This window comes from Crocuta crocuta, unplaced genomic scaffold (assembly GCF_008692635.1).
Source record: "Crocuta crocuta isolate KB4526 unplaced genomic scaffold, BGI_CrCroc_1.0 scaffold31, whole genome shotgun sequence".
NCBI lineage: Eukaryota > Metazoa > Chordata > Mammalia > Carnivora > Hyaenidae > Crocuta > Crocuta crocuta.
In genome coordinates, this window is record NW_027528362.1 from 297,059 (window position 1) to 318,917 (window position 21,859).

The window sequence follows — 21,859 nt, forward strand, 5'->3', positions numbered from 1 at the left end:
GCAGTCGGACGCTTAACTGACTGAGTCACCCATGTGCCGCTCCTCTCCTTAGACCTTGAGGATGAGGATTATGATAATAACTGTGTCTCAAAGTTGTTCTGGTTAAAGGAACTAATGATGCATGTTAAAAAAGCAAAACAGACCCAACGTCTGTTAAATAAGTATCTGATCAATAAGTACCTGTTAAGTATCTGCTAGATAAATATGTTAAATAAGTCTCTGTTAAGTAAGTGTTGAAGTAACACAGTACCCCCGCCCCCGCAGGCAGGACGTGGCTTTTGTGTGTTGCTTATCTCTGTCCTACTACATGAAAATTTGATTGAAAGCACTTACATACAGAGTGAGTACATCTGCATAAAATGGCCTGGGGGGTTAGAAAGGTGCAAGCAGACCAGTGGAAAGGACCTGGGGAAGGGCTGGGGCCTGGAAAGAAGCACAATAAATTGTGACTTTACATCAGGCTGTGGTGGTACAGGCTGTGGTGGTACATTAGGCTGTGGCAAGCCTAAGCCCCCTAACAAGGTCAGGTTTGCTCAGAACTCATTCTTTAATGAATAACTCACCCACAGTCCCAGTGATGTAATGGAGAGCTTTACTTGAAAGGTTGGCAAATTGAAAAAGGGATCCAAAACCCAACAGACTGTTAGTTAAAATGTTACTTTTTTTTTTTTTGGAAACGANCACGCCCCAACGCCCGCAGGCTGTGGAGGAGGCCACGGAAGAGCCACGTCTCCAGGACACCCTCACTGGACCCTCACGTGGGGGCTTCCACTCAGCGTCTCTCCTTCCCTGCACTCAGCACAGAGTCTGGATCTGAGAATGTTTTGTCACTGTTACGGACTCTTAAGTGGTAGGCGTAAAAAAAGAATAAAATAATAAGCCAAGTAGGAATTAAATGGTAAAAAAAAAAAAAAAAAAGGATTTTCTAGGGTACGTGGGCTTCAATATGATGTTAAGAAGTGTGTTGAGCCACTAAAGTGTAGTGCAGAGATCTCCACTGGAGTGTCCTCTGCACGTGTTTCCTTTGAGGGGCGGGAGCTCATGCCTCGGGGAGAAGAGAAAGGGAAGGTATTCGGAGCATCATCTTGGCCCCGTGTACACACAGTCACTGTGATGTCCACACGGTCATCGGCTTAGGACCGTCAGCATCAACCTTCAGACAGCACAGATCCCTGGTGACGGGCACAGTGCGGAAGTGAAGGCACGGCCCCCACTCGGGAGGAGGCAAGGGGTGACTCGCAGGGCACACCTAGCAGTGGCTCCTCGTAGCGTCTTACAGAGTGGGTGGCAACAGAGCCTGACGAAAATGGAATTGATGGATGGGGAATGTCTGCATGAATTAAGAGTTACAGACCGGGCCTTGGAAACCCGGCAGAGGGGTCATGAGAGGTCAGTGGGGGGGGGGAAGGAGCCAACCCCCCAGCTGTCTGAGCAGGGTCTCAACGGTTCATGTCTCCAGGTGGAGAGCCTGGGCACTAGCGGAACCCACTCCTCAGCTGCGGGGGGTCCTCCACGCACCACACGGACCAGAGGCAGGCGCTGCAGGAGGCGAGGGGGGCACAGAGAAGCCCTTCTGTGCCCCGTGGCTCTCACCATGTGCAAGAATTTCTTTGATTAAAATAATATAGATTACATTTTGTAATTCTAAAAATTAAACACCTATTGAGACTTAAGTTCCTGGACTTAGCCAGACGCTAGGTCTCGTCCCAGAACAATGTCAACTCGGGGTTTCATTTGTAATTCATCCCACTGGCTACGATGTTGCAAGAGAAATCTTTCTTCAAAGAAAATAAAGAAAAACCTTTGATATGGGCACAGATTAAGACAGAAAGACTGCCCGCAGAATGGCCCCACTCAGGTGTGTGGTCAGAAATTCTAATTTCTGAGAGGCGTCTGCATGAAGCGTGAATATTCGTATGGGCGTTCTCAGAAATAACATTAAAATTAAAGTCATAAGGGGCGCCTGGGTGGCTTAGTCGGTTAAGCGTCCGACTTTCGCTTAGGTCATGATCTCGCGGTTCGTGGGTTCGAGCCCCGCGTCGGGCTCTGTGCTGACTGCCAGCTCAGAGCCTGGAGGCTGTTTCGGTCTGTGACTCCCTCTCTCTCTGACCCTCCCCTGCTCACGCTGTCTCTCTCTCTCGTCTAGAAATAAACAAAACATTTAAAAAAAAAAAATTAAAGTCATAAAATTGAAATCCGAAGATTAGGTCCAAATCAAATAAATATATACAGATCAGAAACTGTGCACGTTTAGTCTTTTAAAATAATATAAAGCATCAAGATATTTGTATGATACATTAACAAAGCTTAATTAGATATTTATAAGGAGGGAAGACAAATAATTGGAAAATGGACCGAGTTCCTACAAGACACTAAAGCGGCAAACCTTTTCCCTTTGGCCCCTGGAGATTAGATGCGGCCCAGGCATTTGGCACTTGAGTAGAATTTGGCTCATTCTTCAAAGGTAGAGGTTCCTTCTGTTCTTTCCCAGTATTTTTCCCCAAAGATTTTTCTTCCTCTAAGGATGATATGTCCCAGTCATCATCCTCCACATCTGCGCACTAAAAGAAATGGAGAGTAGTGAACGTTTCGTAAAGACGCGGCACACGTTAGTGCCCCTTGGCTCTGTGGGCTAGACTGAGCTGCTGGCACAGAATGATCTGAATTTGGGGAATCTCGGAGGATCGCCCATCCGGTCATTTCTGGAAGGCAATGAAAGGAACTTGGAAAGCTATGTTTTGAAAGCAGACGGAATCACCTCTTTTGTTGTGTTTTTGTTTTTTGTTTGCCATGGAAATGTATGTGTCTTACCCACTCTACCAACCATGAGTTTTGAAAATCCCAGAAACACTACACTGCAGTAGTAAAGTAAGGGTGCTTCCCAGGTAGGAACTAGGTAGGGTCCGGGGCTCTTAACCTCTGTGATACTGTGACATTGAACTGTAGGAGACATCACACACGGGCTCTGCAGAAAAGGCCCCAACTGAAGGAGCACACATTTCTACGAAGACACATTAGCTTTCACTTGCTTGAGTGATGACTTTTTGTCACTTTGGGCTTGTACAACACAAATAACACTAATAAAAGTAGTTTGACAAAATGCTCTGGGTCCGTAGATGGGCAGGAGAAGAGTTCGATCTAAGCAGCCAGTGACTTGGAAGACCCACTGGAAGATCCAGGCTCCACAGATGAGCAGCGCCCAGAAAGACAACGGCGCTCTCCATCCACAGACCCACTTCCGGCGTCCTGGGGTTGGGACCACTGGGCATGTGTCAGCACCTCTCCTCCATTCAGGGAGAAGAGCTCGGGCTCCTCCCTCGTCTCTTGGATGCGTTTCTCCACCAACTCCAGCTCCCAGGTGGGGCCAGACCTCAACAAGTCCCTGTTTTACTGTCAGGTTGGGCCATGGACTTGGATCTGAGGCCCCAGGTTCTAGTCGGTCCCACGTTTCTGTGCACAAACCATCTTATCCCCGCACGTGTCAAGCCAAACCTCTGAAAACCTATAAGACTTGATAAGCATGTGGTGCCTTATTACCAGTTGGCATTGCAGTATCTTTGATTCTCTACAGAATGGAAAGAAATGCAATATGGCAAACAAGGTAAGGTAAAAGTCTCAACCTCTGGCTATACTAAATAACTAGATTTGTTTAATAGTTCACTACAAAAAGAAACACAATTATTATAGCGTATTCATTAAAAGATGAATTTCTCTATGCATGTCTAGCAAGCAAAAGTGATTTCACCTTCAGTTCTTCTTTCAGTTCTTTCTTGATAAACGCCTCAGCAACGTTAATCCCACCAAATGGCTTATTCACATTTCCGTGATTTGAAACTGTCTTTTCAACTTTTTCAGTTAGCGTTTTAATGGAGGTTCCTATGTGACCAACAGGAAATAGGTACAGTTAAAAAAACATATCATCTATGTATCTGTGTTTAGTTCCAAAATAACTTTACAGGTGACTTTGAAAGAATCTAAGCTTTGCAAGTAATCATATTTATTAAATTAAAAATCAATTGCTATATTTTGGGGGTTGAAAAAAGTTACATTGGGGCGCCTGGGTGGCTTAGTCGGTTAAGCGTCCGACTTTCGCTTAGGTCATGATCTCGCGGTTCGTGGGTTCGAGCCCCGCGTCGGGCTCTGTGCTGACTGCCAGCTCAGAGCCTGGAGCCTGTTTCAGAGTCTGTGACTCCCTCTCTCTCTGACCCTCCCCTGCTCACGCTTTCTCTCTCTCTCTCTCCTAGAAATAAATAAAAATATTAAAAAAAAAAGTTACATAAATGCTCTTATGATAATTCCTTTTAAAAAGATCACGGTCCCCTAGACTAGAAGCAATACAATGTTCATTTTAAATCAAAGAAGGATGGTCTTGTTCAAGTTGTGGTCAGAAACATTCATTTCAGTGAGGTGGTCTGTGTAAGTGTAATATTCATGTGGATATTTCCAAAAACAATATAATTTTGAAGTTAACTATATTTTACATAATTATATGAACATATATAAATTGTATACAATATGATAACTTAATTGTCTCTGATATGTTTAAAATGGATAATGCTGAAGCTGCATTAAACAGAATTTCTTTTTTAAGAAATGGCCCTTATGCCCCACTTCTCTTCAAATTATCAGCAGTCCTGCATGTGGCTCTTCTGTTCTTCTAGAACGGCCCCATCTCCAAAGGCAGCACGGTCTATGAGAACAAGCCACTCCTACGGGCACCCCGTGTATGGCTTGAGTTACAGCCCTCCGTATGCATATGTTGATATCCTCACCCCCCAGTATTTCAGAATGTGATCTGATTTCGAGGTAAGGCCTTTAAAGGGGTAATCAAATTAAAGTGTGGTCATGGGGGTGGGGTGTCATGCAAAATGACTATGTCCTGATAAAAAATGGGAAATTCAGACACAAAGACAGACGAACATGATGTGATAAAACACAGGGACCAGATGGCCATCTACAAGCCAGGGACAGAGGCTCACACCAGATCTTTCCCTCGTGACCCTCACAAAGAACCGATCTTGCCATCCTTGATTCTGGCCTTCCAGCTTCTGGAACGGAGACAATAAATTTCTGTTTTAAGCCAAAGGCGTGTGGTACTTTGTTCCAAAAGCCCTAGGAAACTGATACACTGAGACACCCCCAACTCCTTCCTCGCCTTCCCCTTGCACGTCAGTTAGTTGCTATGCCCTGTCCATCTTCCTGAGGCAGCAGGAGCTCTGGATTAGCCCCATTCTCTCCTTGAGCACCTTCCCAGCTCAGACTCCCAGTGCTTCGTGCCCCTACTTGGGAACCACTGTGCGAAACAACATTTCGTAAAGGATTTTCAAGGACAACAGCTCACCTGTGGGCTTGGGAGAGATATCGGAGTCCTCGATTTCACTTCCCTCGGTCCAGTCAGTGTCACTTTTGACAGTGTTCTTTCCAAAGCTACTCTTGTTGCTTTTGGATGACTGCACGAAAAGTAAGTCTGGGGATACGCAGGCCTGGATAAGGTCCTCACCGTCAAACTCTTCCTCTGAACTGAAGGGCGGGGTCCTAAACAAATGAAAACCCCAACGGCACCATTTTCACATTTCAGGATTTACAGTGATACTCCTTTTAATATAGCAACCCATTTTATTTTTTTTAATAAAAAAAATTTTTTTTTAATGTTTTATTTAGTTTTGAGAGAGGGAGTGTGAGCAGGGGAGGGTCAGAGAGAGAGAGAGAGAGACACACACAGAATCCGAAGCCAGGCTCCAGGCTCTGAGCTAGGTGTCAGCACAGAGCCCGATGCGGGGCTCGAACCCACGAACTGTGAGATCATGCCCTGAGCCGAAGCCGGACGCTTAACCAACTGAGCCACCCAGGTGCCCCTGTAGCATCCCATTTTAAAGTGAGAAGTTCAGAGTAGTGATTGTTCATTTAAGAGTATTCTTTGAGCGCTTAGGGGGCACCTGGGTGGCTCAGTCAGTTAAGTGTCTGATTCTTGATTTCTGCTCAGGTAGTGATCCCAGGGTTATGGGATCGAGCCCCACGTGGGACTCCATGCTGAGTGTGGAATCTGTGTAAGATTCTCTCTCTCCTGGGGTGCCTGGGTGGTTCATTCGGTTAAGTGTCTAACTCTTGATTTCAGCTCACGTCATGATCTCACAGGTTCATGAGCTTGAGCCCCAAGTCGGGATCTGCGTTGACTGCATGGAGTCTGTTAGGGATTCTTTCTGTCCCCCTCTCTCTCTGCCCCTCCCCTGCACTTGCCCTCTCCCAAAATAAATAAATAAACATTGAAAAAAAAAGGATTCCCTCTCTCCCTCTGCCCCTCCCCTAGTCTCTCTCAAAAAAGAATATTCTTTGAGTGTTTAAATTCCAGACAATGTTGTTATACTATATCCCATGTATAAGGCTCTTCCTATGAGATTATGGACATGAAAAGTGCTTTTGAAGGGTAAATCATTTTTATGGCCTCTACTATATTTATGCTGTCTCTAATATATATAAANGACAGTATATATGCTTATATATTTATACTGTAATATATAAAAATTACATATAAACTACATGTAAATAAATTATAGTTTATAGTGGTTTATAATATAGTTTATAGCTATATATTAACTATATATAGTTTATATATATATATACTTCATATTATCTCTACTATAGATACACAATGCCTCAAGAAGAGATATTTACAGTATTAATACCTACAGAAAAAGTCACTGATGAATTTCAGTTATGATAAAATTTGATTTATATAAATGCTCAAATTTATATTGAAATTATATTCACTTATATATAAGTTATAAGCAAAACAGCAAAACTGAAAAACATTATTAAGTAAAAAACAAAAATATACCTATAATTGATTAAGCCCCCGTTAACGGCCAAGCACTGAGGCAAGCCCTTTTCAGATATTAAATTGTAGTAGAACTATCCTGTGAGAAAGGCAGCATCATCCCACTGAACAGATAAGAAAACAGGCTTAAACAGGTAAACGGCTGATTCAGTGGCACAAAGTTTATGAGTTGCTCAGCTAGGATTCTTGGTATCCCAAGAGGGCCCAGGATAGTAAGGTCTAGGGCCACTACTGAGCGCCACAAGGAGCGAGAACACTACAATATCATCTGACTGTGCTACCAAGAATCCAGCCATTAAAAGTTGCTGTCACCCATTTAATCCTTTGTGCTTACTGAAAACTACTGGACACTGAGAGGAATAATGGAAATTATTCAGGGTGGTCCCACTTCTTAGTGGAAGTCCAGATCTGATAAGTGCTACTGACTTCCATAAAATCTGATAAACACACACATGTCACAAAGGAGTAACAAAATTAATGATGATGTTTAATCATTAGGGCTTTAGTTAATCACAGTGCACATACTAGTTTACAACAAAAGGGATGTTCAGTGAAAAGAATTTTTTAAATGACTGCCCCCCCCCCGCTCTCAAGTACTCACGTAATCGCTGAAGGCTTTCTAGGAAAATGATCTTCTGTGATATTTTTCTTGATTCTAAAAAACAACCAAAAACTATTTCTAAACAGCATGAGGGAATAATGTAATTTAATACAAATTTCTATGGAATTGGTGATTCTTGCTTTGGACGTATGTTAAAGAGGATGAGCAGCAACGCGAGGGCCAGTGCCCATGCCGGGCTGGTGGGAAACTGGAGGGGTGGCTCTCACTGGCTCAAACAACCCCTCTGTTGTGGGTTGAATGTGTGTCCCCCTAAAATCTGCATGTTGAAGCTCTAACCCCCAGCGTGATGCTCTCTGAGGATAGGACCTTTGGGAGGTCATTAGATTTATTTGAGGTCACGAGGGTGGGGCCCCCATAAAGGGATTGGTGGCCTTTTACACAGAGGAAGAGGAACCGGTCCTCTCTCTGCCTGCCCTGTGAGGACACAGTGAGGAAGGCAGTGGCTGTCGGCAAGCCGGGAAGCAAGCTGCCACCAGAGCCTGACCGCTCTGCATGCTGGTTTCAGACTTCCATTCTCCGGAACTGCGAGAAAACGTATTTCTGTCGTTTAAGGCACCTGGTCTGTGGCATTTTGTTACGGCAGCCCACGCTGGCTAGGACAAACTAGCCACAGATTTCAGGGTTAAAAATACTCACTTTGGAACAGATGTCCTATCAGTGAAAACAGGTTTTTGTCTAATCAGTTGTCTGCTTCTGGGAGGAAGTTGTACTGCCTTGGGTATTTCTCCAGTTGAAAGGGTGTCCACTTGAGGAACACCATACTTATCTGGAATAGGAGTATCATTCATAAGTCTCCATTGCCTGGATGACAGCAAGTGAAAAGCAGAAGGAAATACCAGAAGTCTGTCTACACTGGCAGTTGAAACCAGCAAGCTTGTCTCTTGGGTCTAGAGTCCGCACCACAGGCAATTTTTAATGTCAAAATAAAATCTAAGACCCAACATATAGTGGTTCAAATGGTATTAGACTTGCCAATCACGTTCCAGAGTTTGTGAGCCATTTAAAATTATGAAAGGTGATTGGATTTCGCTCCTACATGCAGAAATGCAATAGCCGTGAGTAACAGGCGTACCTGAGGACAGTAAGGTTCTCTCCTCTATTTTACAGCTGACCTCATGTTCAAGGAATTCTCGAATTTGCTGAATGTTGGGTATTTGTCTTTCTCGCTCATGTCTTGCTGATTCCACGGTTCTTAGCACCCTGCTGAAGTGATCACTTGGGATGCCACGTATATCCTGAAGAAATGAAACGTCAACCTAATTATCCTGGAGTGTTCTTCATTTCATGAACGTTTGTCAGCATAAACTATGCCAACCTTTGGTCCTTATGGCTGCGTGTGAGGTAAGCGGGTGCCCTGACATACAACAACACACTATCTTGGCCTTGAAAGGCACTCCCAGTGGGGTGGGACAGGGGATGTGTGTATGACTCTACGTGACTGGCTAGCAGTGCTAGGTAGTGAGTGCCAGGACCGAATGCACAGAGGGGTGTGTGTGTGTGTGTGTGTCTGACCAACAATGTAAGGTGGGCCATCAGGACAGAATGAATCCACACAGACAGAACAGACATGCCTTCTCTTCTCTGATCCTTTCCCATTGAGAAAACAGGATAAAGTACCACCAACAGATGTTCCTGAAATGAGCTTACCGCATGAATCCCCAAGGTTTCTAGTTTTTCCAGCAAACTCTGCTCCAACACGTTTCTTATTTCCTTATTGAGGGAGGGGTTACTCTTCAAAGCTTTCCTTAAATGTATCTTGTTATTATTGAATTTCTGTTCATTCTCCCTTCCTGAAATAAGGTTTACAAGTATGTTAAAAAATTAAACAAATATTCCTGAACTAGAGTGTATTATGCTAAGCGAAATAAGTCTGTCAGAGAAAAACGAGTCTCATATGATTTCACTCACATGTGGAATTTAAGAAACAAAACAGATTGAGCGTAGGGGAAGGGAAGGAAAAAATAAGATAAAGACAGAGAGGGAGGCAAACCATAAGAGACTCTTAAAAACAGAGAACAAACTGAGGGTTCCTAGCAGGGTGTTGGGGGGGGATGGGCTAGATGGGTGATGGACGGTAAGGAGGGCACTTGGGATGAGCACTGGGTGTTGTATGTGTGTGATGAATCACTAGATTCTACTCCTGAAACCCATACTACACTGTATCTTAACGAACTTGGACTTAAATTTAAAAAAGAAAGAAAAGAAAAAAGAAAAGAAACAAATATGTAAAATTTCAAAGCAGAAAATGGCAAAACACTCTTAAACAGCAAGCAAGCATTCTGTAATGTGTTAAAGCTTTTGGGTAGTTGGGTCATTCAAACACAATATATAATGCTGAAGTGTCACAGCTTTTAAAACAAGATTATCTTAAGTTTGCTTTAAAACTTCAGTGTCTTGGGGCGCCTGCATGGCTCAGTCGGTTACATGTCCGACTTCGGCTCAGGTCATGATCTCACAGTTCATGGGTTCGAGCCCTGCGTTGGGCTCTGTGCTGGAGCCTGCTATGAGTTCTGTGTCTCCCTCTCTCTCCCCGTCTGCCACTCATGCTCTGTCTCTGTCCCTCAAAAATAAACAAACATTTAAAAAATTGGAAAAAAAAAACAAAACCCTCAGTGTCTGTAGGGACGCCTGAGTAACTCAATCGCTTAAGCGTCTGGCTCTTGATTTCAGCTCCGGTCATGGTCTTACAGTTCGTAGGTTCAGACCCCATGTCTAGTTCTGTACTGATAGTGCAGAGCTTACCTGGGATTCTCTCTGTTTCTCTGCCCCTCCCCCGCTAATGCTCACTCGCTCGTGCGCACTCTCAAAATAAACATTAAAAAAACCTTCAGTGTCTTTAAAGACTTTCCTCACCACTTAACTGAATTATAATGAGATCAATAATGCAAGAGAAATGTCTCTATGGAAGCACAGTAGAAAAAATAAATTTTTTAGAAGTTCAATGGTTTATCCTAAAGTTATTTTGTGACTTTCTGAAGAATTCATCTGTCTTAAATTCAGCTAGAATTTATGTATCCTTTTACGAAGAAGCCCAATTCCCATTAAATAATTTAAGTTTTTACTTAGTGAATTTGGTAGAAGTTTATACCAAGTTTCAAAGTATGAAAATTATAATCCCTCCCAAAATATTTACCAAAATGAAAAAGAGGTTAATACAAGTCTTGGGAAAAGTATATTTATTCTGTTTAAAAGAGTCTTTTCTAATTAAAAGCAAAGCAAAAACAACAGGCCATATTCTAGCTTTTCCTTCCCTGTTCCTCTTTTATTCCCCGAGTGAGAAATGTCTAGTTCAAGAGCGTTTGGAGACAGAGCATGACTACATGACCCTGAAGAACTGAGTCCTACATCAAAGGAGCTGGGAGTTTGGTGTAAGAGGCCCCATATGGGGCTGTTCAGACCCTCAGTGAATGTCCCCAAGCCAGATCTGAGAGAACACGACAACAGCGCTATCATTTTAGAGTCTATTCTCCAAACAGGGGTGTTTCACCCAACAAGGGTTGGCACCAGATGCCAGCACCTAGTGAGTCTGGGGCTGCAGGGCCCCCAAAGACACCCATTCTTCCCTCACCCACCTCAGTCCATGGGGGGCTTAGGAACCCACGGCACTTGGATTGATGAAGAGTCTCAACAAAATGCCCTGTGATTCAGATGTTCTCTAAACCTCAGTGTAATTCCAGCAGGTAAGGAATATTTCTGTTCATTAATAGTCAGTTTTGCTGAGGACAAAATTAGTCAAATGATGATGTGTACATTATATAGAAGGAAAGGCCCTGCGTGACAGTGCTTTTCTATCCCTTGGGACTGCGGCTTGCTAAACTAAAACTATGAAATTGTGTAAGATTATATGTTAATAAAAGCCAGAAGTCATCTCGAATTTTATATTCTCAGCAGTTTATGCTGTTTTCCCACCAATGTTTTCCAGTATTCTGGAGCCACCTTAAAGCACGTCTGGGACTCCTGGGTGGCTCAGTCAGTTAAACGTTAGACTTCAGCTCAAGCCATAATCTCACAGTCTGGTCCGTGAGTTCAAGCCCCATGTTGGGCTCTGTGCTGACAGCTCGGAGCCTGGAGCCTGCTTCAGATACTGTGCCTCTCTCTCTCTGCCCTCCCCCACTCCCACTCTCTCTCTTTCTCTTCCTCTCAAAAATAAACATAAAAGAAAAAAAGCACTTCTGTCCTAGGAAGGATGTTGATGGCTAATACATCAAAATCCAGAGGGCTTAGCTGCAGCTATGGCCGTGTGCTGGCTTTGGCTGCTAGTTGGCCATCAAGTGTACAACTGTCTAAGGCTAAAATGAGAAGAGGTACCAAGAGATGGCCTGGGAGTCATGAAGGTACCACTGAAATAGACACACCTCCTGCCCTGTTTGCACAAAGGTGAGTCTCCAGGGCCTAAAAGGAACTTCACAGAAGCACAGCCAGTGAGGCTCAGGCTCTGTCTGCTCCAGGACTGGGGTCAAGTGAACTGAATTTGTTTGCTGATTGGTCTGAGTTCACTCTCACCCCTGATGACAAGTTCATTCTGATGACTGAGTTTCCCAAAATGACTGCAGATAAAACATTTCCCTCTGTCCTCAAATTCACTTTATATGTTAATGCTTGCTTTGGATTCATTTATGAACAATTAGAAAACTTGGTAGGAAGGATTCTTAGAAGGCTGGGGCTGGCCGAAGGAAGCAAGAGAAAGAATACAGAATGAACAAGAGAAAAAATGTTTTCATGTAAAGGCGAAATTAATCACCTGAAAGCCAATCACAGCTGAAGATTTTAATTAAAGCACATCTTGCTCACAAGATCAGTAAGATGAAACTTTCTAGAGATCAGCATTTCCTCTCATTAAAAAGTTTAAGGCATGGGGTGTCTGGGTGGCTCAGTTGGTTAACTTAGCCTCAGGTCATGATCTTGCCATTTGTGAGTTCAAGCCCCGTGTCGGGGTCTGTGCTGACAGCTTAGAGCCTGGATCCTGCTTTAGATTCTGTGTCTTCCTCTCTCTCTGCTCCTCTCCCCTCCTCTCTCTCTCAGAAATAAACATTAAAAAATTTTTTTTAAAACAATATAAAGCATACCCAGGCAGGTGGCCAGTGGATAACAGCCTGCACAAATGATCAGTTAAATCAGACTTAGGACACACCATTCATGGTGAGCAAATAATTGCAGTGCAAACAGCAAAAGACAAAAACCAAAACAGAACTTCTGAGTTGGAAGGGCCTTCATCAACTAGTAACTAATTTTCTCATTTTTCACCTGAAGACACTAAAAACAGAGATGTAAAGAGACTGCTCCCAGGGGATGCTTCGTTCCTTGCATTAAACCATGGAAAGCAGAAAGCGCGGACTTTGTTCCGGCCTCATCACTAACGAAGCCCGCAGCTTGCAGCAAGCTCCCGATCCCCGTGTTTCAAGTTTCTGAAGAATAAAACGGCCTCTAAGAGCCCTCCTGGCCTTCACATCCTAATGTCCTATACAACAGCAAGATCAAATATGCCTCTCCGGGGCTGTCAAATAAGCACGGATGCAGACATCGTCAAGCATGCATTACTTCTTGGTAACAGCCGCAGCGCTCTGCAAACAAACCACTGCCAAAATTTAGCTGTGCAGACATCATCTGCAAAGTGTTAGCATAGCTGACGAGTTTATTGGTGGCAATTAATCTGCTGCCAGCACGCTGGCTCCACGGAGGCATTGGAGGGACTCACTGGGTCACTGGCCTCTGCAACAGTGCGCTTGGGACTCAGGGCTCTCTGGTGGTCCCCAGCCGTCTCCTATGTCCCACTAGAGCTGTGTCTGAACACAGTGGAGGGTGGCAAGGATTTTCGTCCCCAGGCTGGTTCTCCGCATCTGGCAACAACCAATGATGGTGTTTGCTGCCAGCGATCCCAAACTCACACCCTACATGGTCTGGGTGGAAGAATTCTGAATGAACAGCAGAGGCAGAGGCAGAACGATGCAGGGGGTGGAAGTGGGGCCCCGAGTGATGGTGGACAAAGCAGGACCCCTCTCGGAGCCTAGCGGACTCATTTTTTACATGCGTGTGAACCACATGATTTGAGGCTCCAGTTTCAAAATTTTGGACCCTTTCTATGAACCTCCTGATGCATTGCATAGCTTCTGCAGAGAGGAAGATATTTTGTGTCCCACACATCAGGAAATGACACAGAGGAGGGAGAAAGCATGTTACTTGAAGGCAAATTGAAAATACACGTTGTGTAGATTTTAAATCAGTGCCTGATTTAGTCACTTCTCAGTTTCCAAATAATTTGGAAAAAGTTGTCCAGGGAACACAACAGAAGCTATAACAACTACTAAGAATTTACAAATTGGAATATATAATTTTAATTCTCAGGGCGGCTGGGTGGCTCCGTCGGTAAAGCCTCCAACTTCAGCTCAGGTTATGATCTCATGTTTCGGGAGTTCAAGCCCTACATGGGGCTCTGACAGCTCACAGCCTAAAGCCTGCTTCGGATTCTGTGCCTCCCTCTCTCTCTGCCCCTCCCCCACTTGTGTTTTGTCTTTCTTTCTCCCTCTCTCTCTCTCTCTCTCAAAAATAAAGATTAAAAAGAAATTTTAATAAAAAAAATTTAATTCTCTTTCTAACACAAATGTTAAGACCAGAATCCATATAGATATTAACAATTTGCTTTCTCCTGAAGAGGTGATAAATGGTCAAGCGTTATCATTATTAAGGAGAAAATGACAATAAACAGATTCAGATACAATGGTTTTAGGATCTACAAGTCTGACATTAGAAGATACCCCTAATAACATGGAACATTTTTCATAAACTTCAAAATTAATTGACACAAAGTGATTCTGAGAACTGCCAAATCAGCAACAATCACTTCAACTGTCTCCCCGAACCTTGAACAGCTCCCAAATTTCACCACACCGATCTTATTCTGAGCCTAAATAGTCTACGTTGAGAGCTTAAACGTTAGGATTTTCTTGCTATTAAAATAATTTTGAAACGGGCACTGCACCCCCTCACCTCCCAGATCCAGGGTGCGAGGAATACCTACTGTGCGACAGATATTGTTGTTACCTTTGGGCACACAGCTGGCCCAAAAATGTCTTATTCGGATGCTAAGCAGGGGAAGGAAAATACAACAGTATGTTTAAGGAATAAGATGAGCAAATACTACAGGTACTGAAAACGTAATCTGTAAACCTAAATGTCTTTCCTAATTTTGGTAAGGTGTGACAAAAAACCACCGGGTTGGAGTCTCAAGGCTTGTGCTTTAGCCTCTAAGCAGACTCTGTGTGGGTCGGAACCCTAATGGAGCCCTTCGTTACCTTTTTCTTCCTCTGAAAGCTCTTCTATGGGTTCCAGTACGTGCGACGGGAACGCCTGCTCTATTGATGGGGAAAAATAAGAACAGCATAGACAGGACAACAGCAGAGTAAAATTAGTTTCCTTTCAGACAACTTTGAGAGCCACACAGTTCCCACAGTAGTTTTGTCATGCCCCAGACAGCAGGGTTCGCTGGGGAAAATCTACGGAGGCGGTCAGTTAAAGCTGGTCACTTTTTCGTGGTATCTTCTCTTCCCACATCTTTTCCATTAAGTCCTCCCTCAGGAAATTGTACTTTCAAATAATTACACCCAGTTTCTCACTCGGCAACCTCGTGCCTGATGTGATTCTTTTAAGGCCCAAGACACGACTCCAAAAGGTCTTCTTCACTTATCCCCCCAAAATACGTTCCTTGTCAAGTGTTGCGATCGGGTCGCTAGAGAGAAAATTCATGAAACTATTTCAATTCCCAAAAAATAAAAATATTTGAAAATATTTGAACATGCCCGAGGCCCTGGGATTCCCACTTCTCACTAGCCCCGGGGCCTTCGAGTGGGAGGAGCAGGATGGTGGAGGACCGGTGGCCTGAGGGTCAGCAGCAGGACTACGACCCTGTCCTTACACACTTCTGTGTCCCCAGACCCCGGTGGCTCCCTGGGAAGACGCCAGGGCAAGGCTGCGGGCAGACTGCACGGGACGGTGGTGTTCCCGATCCCACCCCAGAACAGGGCCCCGGGGTGACGAGGCCTCCGGGTGACTTCCCCGGGAAACGTGACTGTGCACTAGGAAACCCACAGGTGGCACGGAGAAAGCCAAATGCCATCCCGTCACCAGAGGGAAAGTTCCTTCCTGGGGAAGGTCAGGGTGGGGCGCCAGGCACTCAGGCTTCAGACACGGGGTAAAATTCAACCGGAGGTCAAGCTTAGGAAGTGGGTGTTCACGGTCTTCAGCTTGGAGACTAACGCAGGGCGCCTCTCCAGGGAGCTCTCCACCTGCACCCACAAGGCGGAGGCCCTTTCATTCCACCACCCGAACCCAGAGTGGGTGACCTTGAAGGTAGTAATGGCCAACAATTACTGAGCGCCCACCAGCTTGTCGGGCACAGATCTACGTGCTTTGCGCATATTCTTTTAGACTTAATACCCCCTACTCTGAGGTTCTAGGTTTAATTTAATGAAGGGCATTTCTGGTACTCTGTTTTAGGCATCGATAAATATATGCACACACATAGAGGTATGCACAAATACATACGTATATATTATACTATAAACAGGCTCTTATAGCTTATTCAGCAGCCTAGTCAATCTATCTAACCTTGACTGGGGGAAATGCATCTTTAACTACCTTCCAATGAACTTTTGGAACACAGCCTATTAGTAAATAGTAGTCTACTTTAATTCTGAAACATGAACATGATCACACAAAGAAGCATTTAATTCCATCCATGGACCACGCCTGCTGAACAACAGAAATGTGCTTTTGAATTTGTTATTCAGCAGCAGTTTTTAAAGCCGTATAAATAAAAAAAAAAAGCCCTGTAATTATGTGTGATGATGGAAAAGACCCTGTGGTGATCATTTCACAATATATACAAATATCAAATCGTGATGTTGTACACCTGATCCATGTTATAGATCAATTAGACCTCAATAAAATATTTTAAAAACTTAAAAGTTATATAGACTATTTACTAGTTTGAGCTGCTGAAAATAGGGATTTTAGGAGGATAGCTAGTGTCAATTTTTAAAGTCACATGGTTTATATTTTATTATACTTTATGAAAATGACAAAAATAAAGTTATAAGGAAAAGCTCCCTAAAATCTCTCCAAACCATCATATGCATATTTATTATCATTATATTACAGAGACTAAGGACTTACTTCTCTGGAGTTAGGATAAATCTTTAAAACTGTGACCTTTGCTGCTGTGGGGCAGAGGACAGGGTTCTTAGGGAGGGAAGCCAGGCTCCTAAAATAAAGGAAGTGAAGTCCACCAGGCCCCTGCTCCCTAAATTCGCAGATGATGTCCAGTTGCAGAGAGAAGAGCCTATCTTTCTTATGCCTTATAAGCCACAGGTCCAGCCTCCAAATGACCCAGTTCCTGTCCTGGTTTGAGAGCTTCAGGGTGAGAGCTGATATACTGGAAGACTGAAGTCTCTCTCTTCTGAACTCTCCAGAGGCTTCCAGAAAAATCCTCATGTCAGTCTCCCACCATAACCTCCAGAAGATAAACTCCCAGATCTCTATCCAGCCCTCTGGCGCTTGTCAGCCGCACCCCAGGAGCGAATGTTTGGCCAGGGCTTGCTCAGCGGCTCCTGTTCCAAAGGTCCCGCTTCATCTGGTCCTCACCACAGCCCACCGAAGTAGCCATTACTACTCTCCCCATTTGTCAGGCAAGGAAACCCAAACCTATGGCTTCCTCAGTCAACTATGAATCCAGACTGCTTCCCTTCAAAGTCCAGACTCTTGGCCACGAAGCCATAGTGTCTTCCTACTGGCAACGGCTGTATCTGTCTTCCAGGGTTCTCTAAATGGCATGGTCTCCATGAGCTCATCATGCTCTTAACCCTCCCCTCACCCCTCCCTGAATCATCTGCACCTGCACCTTTCCGCCAGTTCCCTGGAATGGCTGGTATGTCTGCTCGCTCTTGTTTCAAAACCTCGACCCCAATTCCTAGGTGAAGAATCTCCTGTAGACCACTACTCGACCCCCAGCTGATCTCTCCAGCTCTGATTATTTGACTACACTCTGGTCAGGCTAAGCATCCCCAAGCCCAGCCCTCCAAGTCTGGCCACACGCAGGCTCAAGAACATTCAGAAGCTACATAATGTCACAAGAACGGCACACGGTGCTTGCCATGAACAGCCTCAACCAACCTTACTTCCCTCAAATCTCTTCTGCACTCTCTACGCTCAGCCAAATAATTCATCCACACCATTAATTCACAACTAGTGTGTTCCCGCTACCTTTTGCTTCTGCTTTTTGCTTTGTCTTGGCTGAAAGGAGTGACCTCCACCTTTGCCTCCTCTCTGGGACAACCCACATCTTGTAACTGACTGCTGGATCCAGGGAAATTCTGAAGTGCCCATCCCAGCTCTAAAGCTCCCGGTGAGATCTGCCGGTGCAGCTGTATCCGGGTTCAGCATCCCCTTCCACCCACACCCTCTCACACGGGTCTGTCTAAGAGCACCACCCAATAACCTCCCACCTACAAATCTCCAACCCAAGACAGTGAGTCACCACGACATTTCTCAATGCGAAGAACCTCATCAAGCTCTGAGATGGAACAAAAGGAAAGACTGAGAGGTAATCGGGCTAAATAATGTTATGCAATACAGACTAACTCTCCCTGACCCCTCCCCCGCCCCCACGGTTAGGGACACTGCCATGGCTGGGGGTGGGGGGCAGGTCAGTGGGTCCCCGTACTAGCCTCCTCCTTGCTCCTGCCCATTGAGATGCTCACAAATCAGCTCAGATCCCAATCCAAAGACTTCAGGCCTCATGCCAGGGCTGGCTGGCATTTAAAACTAGCATTTTAATCCCAGCAGATGCCAACAAGGGGGCATGGCTGGTTCAGGCAGCCCAGCTCCAATCAGGGCAAAGTCCGTAAGGAACACAGTGCTTTGAAACTGATGGATTTGTCAGGACTCTTGAATTAACTCCAGACAGCTAAACATACTTACTATAGGACTCCTTTATTGGGTGCCAAAAATATAAAACAAAGAAAATGTAGACCTCAGACACTGTCACGCAAAAGGCCAATGATATCAAGGTAGCAAAAGACAGAAAAAGAAACTATAGCACTCTGTGGAAGTACAGAGAAGCAGTCAGCAATGCATTATAAAAGTCAACCCCAAAAGAGAAGGCAAGACAGAGATTTTAGACCCAAGATCAAGAATATGAATAGAGAGCAGCTGCCAAGGGAAATTTCCTAGTCTGTTCAATATCAAAGCAAATTTACATAGATGCAACATACATTTTATCTCTCTTATTGGCCCAGAGAGAGAAACCCTGCATGTTCTATAAGCACTTGTAAATAATAACACCCAAGGAGGGGGTTTACGCATCACATGGTGTGAACACATACACTCAAGGGTATTGATCCACCTGAAATGACCTTCGGAAAAAAAGTAAGAGGTAATGAACACTTCATGAGTTCATCAGTGAGCAAAAAGGCCATGATAATATGAACCACAACATTTCTGAAGACACAAAGTCTGACTTGCTTGACCGTGGATTTAAGTCTAACTAAAATGGAATGAAGTAATCATTTACATTCCAGAAGCATTTGTAGATAAGACAGAAAAAAGTTGATCCCCCTCCCATTTTAAATTCAGTTAATATACAGGAAATACCACAGGAAAACAATGTACTATAAACATGCAAAAACTGTAAGCACTTTAATAGTATAAAAATAAAACATGGCCACAAAAAGTCACTCTATCTATTGGATCATGTAATTAACAATTATCATCCTTGTGCCCTGGTCCAAGAACTGATTCCTGGCAGTGATTTCCTCCAGCAGTGCCTACTGAACCCTTTGGTTTTCATTACATGTCTTTTCTAGATTTTTCCAACCAATCACTGCAACTGTTTGTTTAAGAAAGGTGACTTGCTGCCACATTGAAAGTTATAAAAACAGTCACACATGCCCTGTGGCATGTGCTGGTTGGCTGGCCTAGTAGAAAATCACCTTCTTACCCGACACCTACTACTTTCAACCCAAAATCACACATAATCAATGTACTGCTCAAACTTAAAATATCTGCTTGTGAGTCCAGCAACATATACAGGTTTTACTCTATGACTTTAGTAGGTATATTCACAGTTTACGATAATATACATCTGCAGGCTGTAGTTTTATTAACTGTTTTGCATTTGCTAAAATGTCTTCTGTTTTGCATAATTACCCGCACAGAAGCACTTTTAGTTAATAAGTTCCCTAAGTCAGGGCAGAAACTGCACATAAAATGCTCAGACTTGGCTGAAACTTACCATGTGCCATTGTTAGACTTGATTTAGCATCCAAAGTCTGTGGGGTTGAGGCAGTCACTGAAACAGCATAAAGAGAGAAAGCTCACAGTCTCCCATAACGAAAGCATAGGCATCTCAACTTGATGATAATCAAGTGCTCCTCCCATCAGTCAAGATATATACAGATCATAAGGGACAAGTGTTTCGGATGACAATCACCAGCTAATCTAAACCACTTCTCTGTAACAGCTTTATTGAAATACAGTCTGCCCTTTGAAAATACAGAATTCAGTGGTGTTTCGTGAAGTCAGAGTTGTACAACCATAACCACTACCAAATTTTAGAACATTTTCATCACATACACCCAAAACACTCATTAGCCATGACTCCTCATTTCTTCCTATCCACGGTCCCTGGCAAGCACTGATCTACTTTCTGTCTCTAGGGATTTGCCCGATCTGGGCATTTCATGTGAAATGGACTCAAATAGGGGCCCCTGGGCGGCTCAGTCAGTTAAGCGTCTGACTTTGGCTCAGGTCATGATCTCACGGTTTGTGGGTTCAAGCCCCATGTCAGGCTCTGTGCTGACAGCTAGCTCAGAGCTTGGAGCCTGTTTCAGATTCTGTGTCTCCCTCTCTCTCTGACCCTCCCCTACTCACGCTGTCTCTCTCAGAAATAAATAAAAACATTTAAAAAAAAAAAGAAAAAAGAAATGGACTCAAATATTGTGGTCCTTTGTAAATGGCTTCTTTCACTTAACACCACATTTTCAAAGTTTATCTATGTTGCACGTAGCATGTCAGCATCAGCATGTAGTTTTATGGCCAAATAACATTCCACTGTATGGAGAGGCCACATTTTATATATCTATTCATTAGATGATGGGCATTTGGGTGTTTCTACCTTTTGGCTGTTGTGAATAATGCTGGTATAAAACGTTCATGTACAATAAATCAATTGAAAAAATCCCACTGGGCTGGACACATTGTGAGAAGGCATTAACTCAGTCAAAGCCTTTAGAGAGAAGTCTGATTCAAGTAAGACTAAATGCTCTCTACTTTTAAAACATCTTCAGAAAATTAGATTCCACAGCCTCCCTTCCAATATTTGATAATTATTACATGAGGTTCCTCTCTGGACTATGTATTGTCTGTTAGTTTTCTCTTTCACTAGCTTATTATGATGATCTTTCATTCTAATCCTACTCTGAAAAATACTGGCCACAAACCTCAGCTTCCTCCATGGACATACATTTTTGTCTTTACAACGCCCACGGGCAAAGTGTTCAACTCCTAACTGTGTGTAAATTACCAGCAATTCTGGAAACAAGACCCTCAAAGCCATTTGCAACTTACATAATCTAAATCGAGGTTTGCAAAAGTATAAACCATGGAACATACTGGTCCACCATCTGTCTTTGCAAATGAAGTTTTATTGGAACACAAGCTTGTTCCAATATTGCGCCAAGTACCAGTATGCACAATAACGATTTAATGCCTTTTAACCTTGTCATCCTTCTACGAAATGCATTTTTTCCATAAGATGTAAGCCCAACTTCTACTATCTCCACAACCTCACTCTTGGCACTAAACTGCCCTTCCCTGGCAGTAAACATCAAGAGGCTTCCAGAAGCATCTGAGAAGACTGAGCAGTTAAAACCATTAGCAATTTCTAGTCAACTGTGCCAAATTCCCAAACATGCTCATCACTACCGTCCGGGGCCCATATGAATGGTACCGTCACTCAGCGCCCAGCCTCAGCCTGGCCCCTTCCCTGCTATTCTGCTCCTTATTCACACGCACGTCCTCTCTTGCTCACGATCACCTGTTCCCTTACTTCCTCCATCCTTACACTTTCCTGAATGGACTAAAAGAATAAAAAGAATATTTCAACTATTATTAGGAAAACAATCAGTCCATTTCTAAACTCTTCAGATTATTTTTTTGTGGGTATAGCCCAGTCCTGATGGCTCCAGAAGACAGATGTGCTGAGCCCACCTCAGGTGAGCGACTCACAGGACATCAGGTCAAAGCCTATAGCGCTGAACCTCAGTGATGCCAAAATGTGGCAGCCACCACACACAGTCATATCATAAACCCACAAGTACAAACTAGAGCCACCCAAGAATTTTTAGTTGTTC

The 21,859-nt window shown here is 43.8% G+C and overlaps 1 protein-coding gene across 1 annotated transcript in view; it reads right to left on the bottom strand.

The window, feature by feature from the left end:
• Nucleotides 1–2,183: 2,183 nt before the first annotated feature.
• DZIP1 (DAZ interacting zinc finger protein 1) overlaps nucleotides 2,184–21,859 on the bottom strand; it is a 49,583-nt gene continuing 29,907 nt past the window's right edge. Inside the window, exons 10-18 of the mRNA XM_077753861.1 lie at nucleotides 19,741–19,797; nucleotides 14,747–14,806; nucleotides 9,105–9,247; nucleotides 8,530–8,692; nucleotides 8,094–8,223; nucleotides 7,437–7,490; nucleotides 5,342–5,535; nucleotides 3,746–3,876; nucleotides 2,184–2,561 (exon numbers count right to left, since the gene is read on the bottom strand). Of these exons, the coding sequence (XP_077609987.1) occupies nucleotides 2,373–2,561; nucleotides 3,746–3,876; nucleotides 5,342–5,535; nucleotides 7,437–7,490; nucleotides 8,094–8,223; nucleotides 8,530–8,692; nucleotides 9,105–9,247; nucleotides 14,747–14,806; nucleotides 19,741–19,797 (1,121 nt within the window). The 3' untranslated portion in view covers nucleotides 2,184–2,372. The remainder of the gene's footprint in view (nucleotides 2,562–3,745; nucleotides 3,877–5,341; nucleotides 5,536–7,436; nucleotides 7,491–8,093; nucleotides 8,224–8,529; nucleotides 8,693–9,104; nucleotides 9,248–14,746; nucleotides 14,807–19,740; nucleotides 19,798–21,859) is intronic.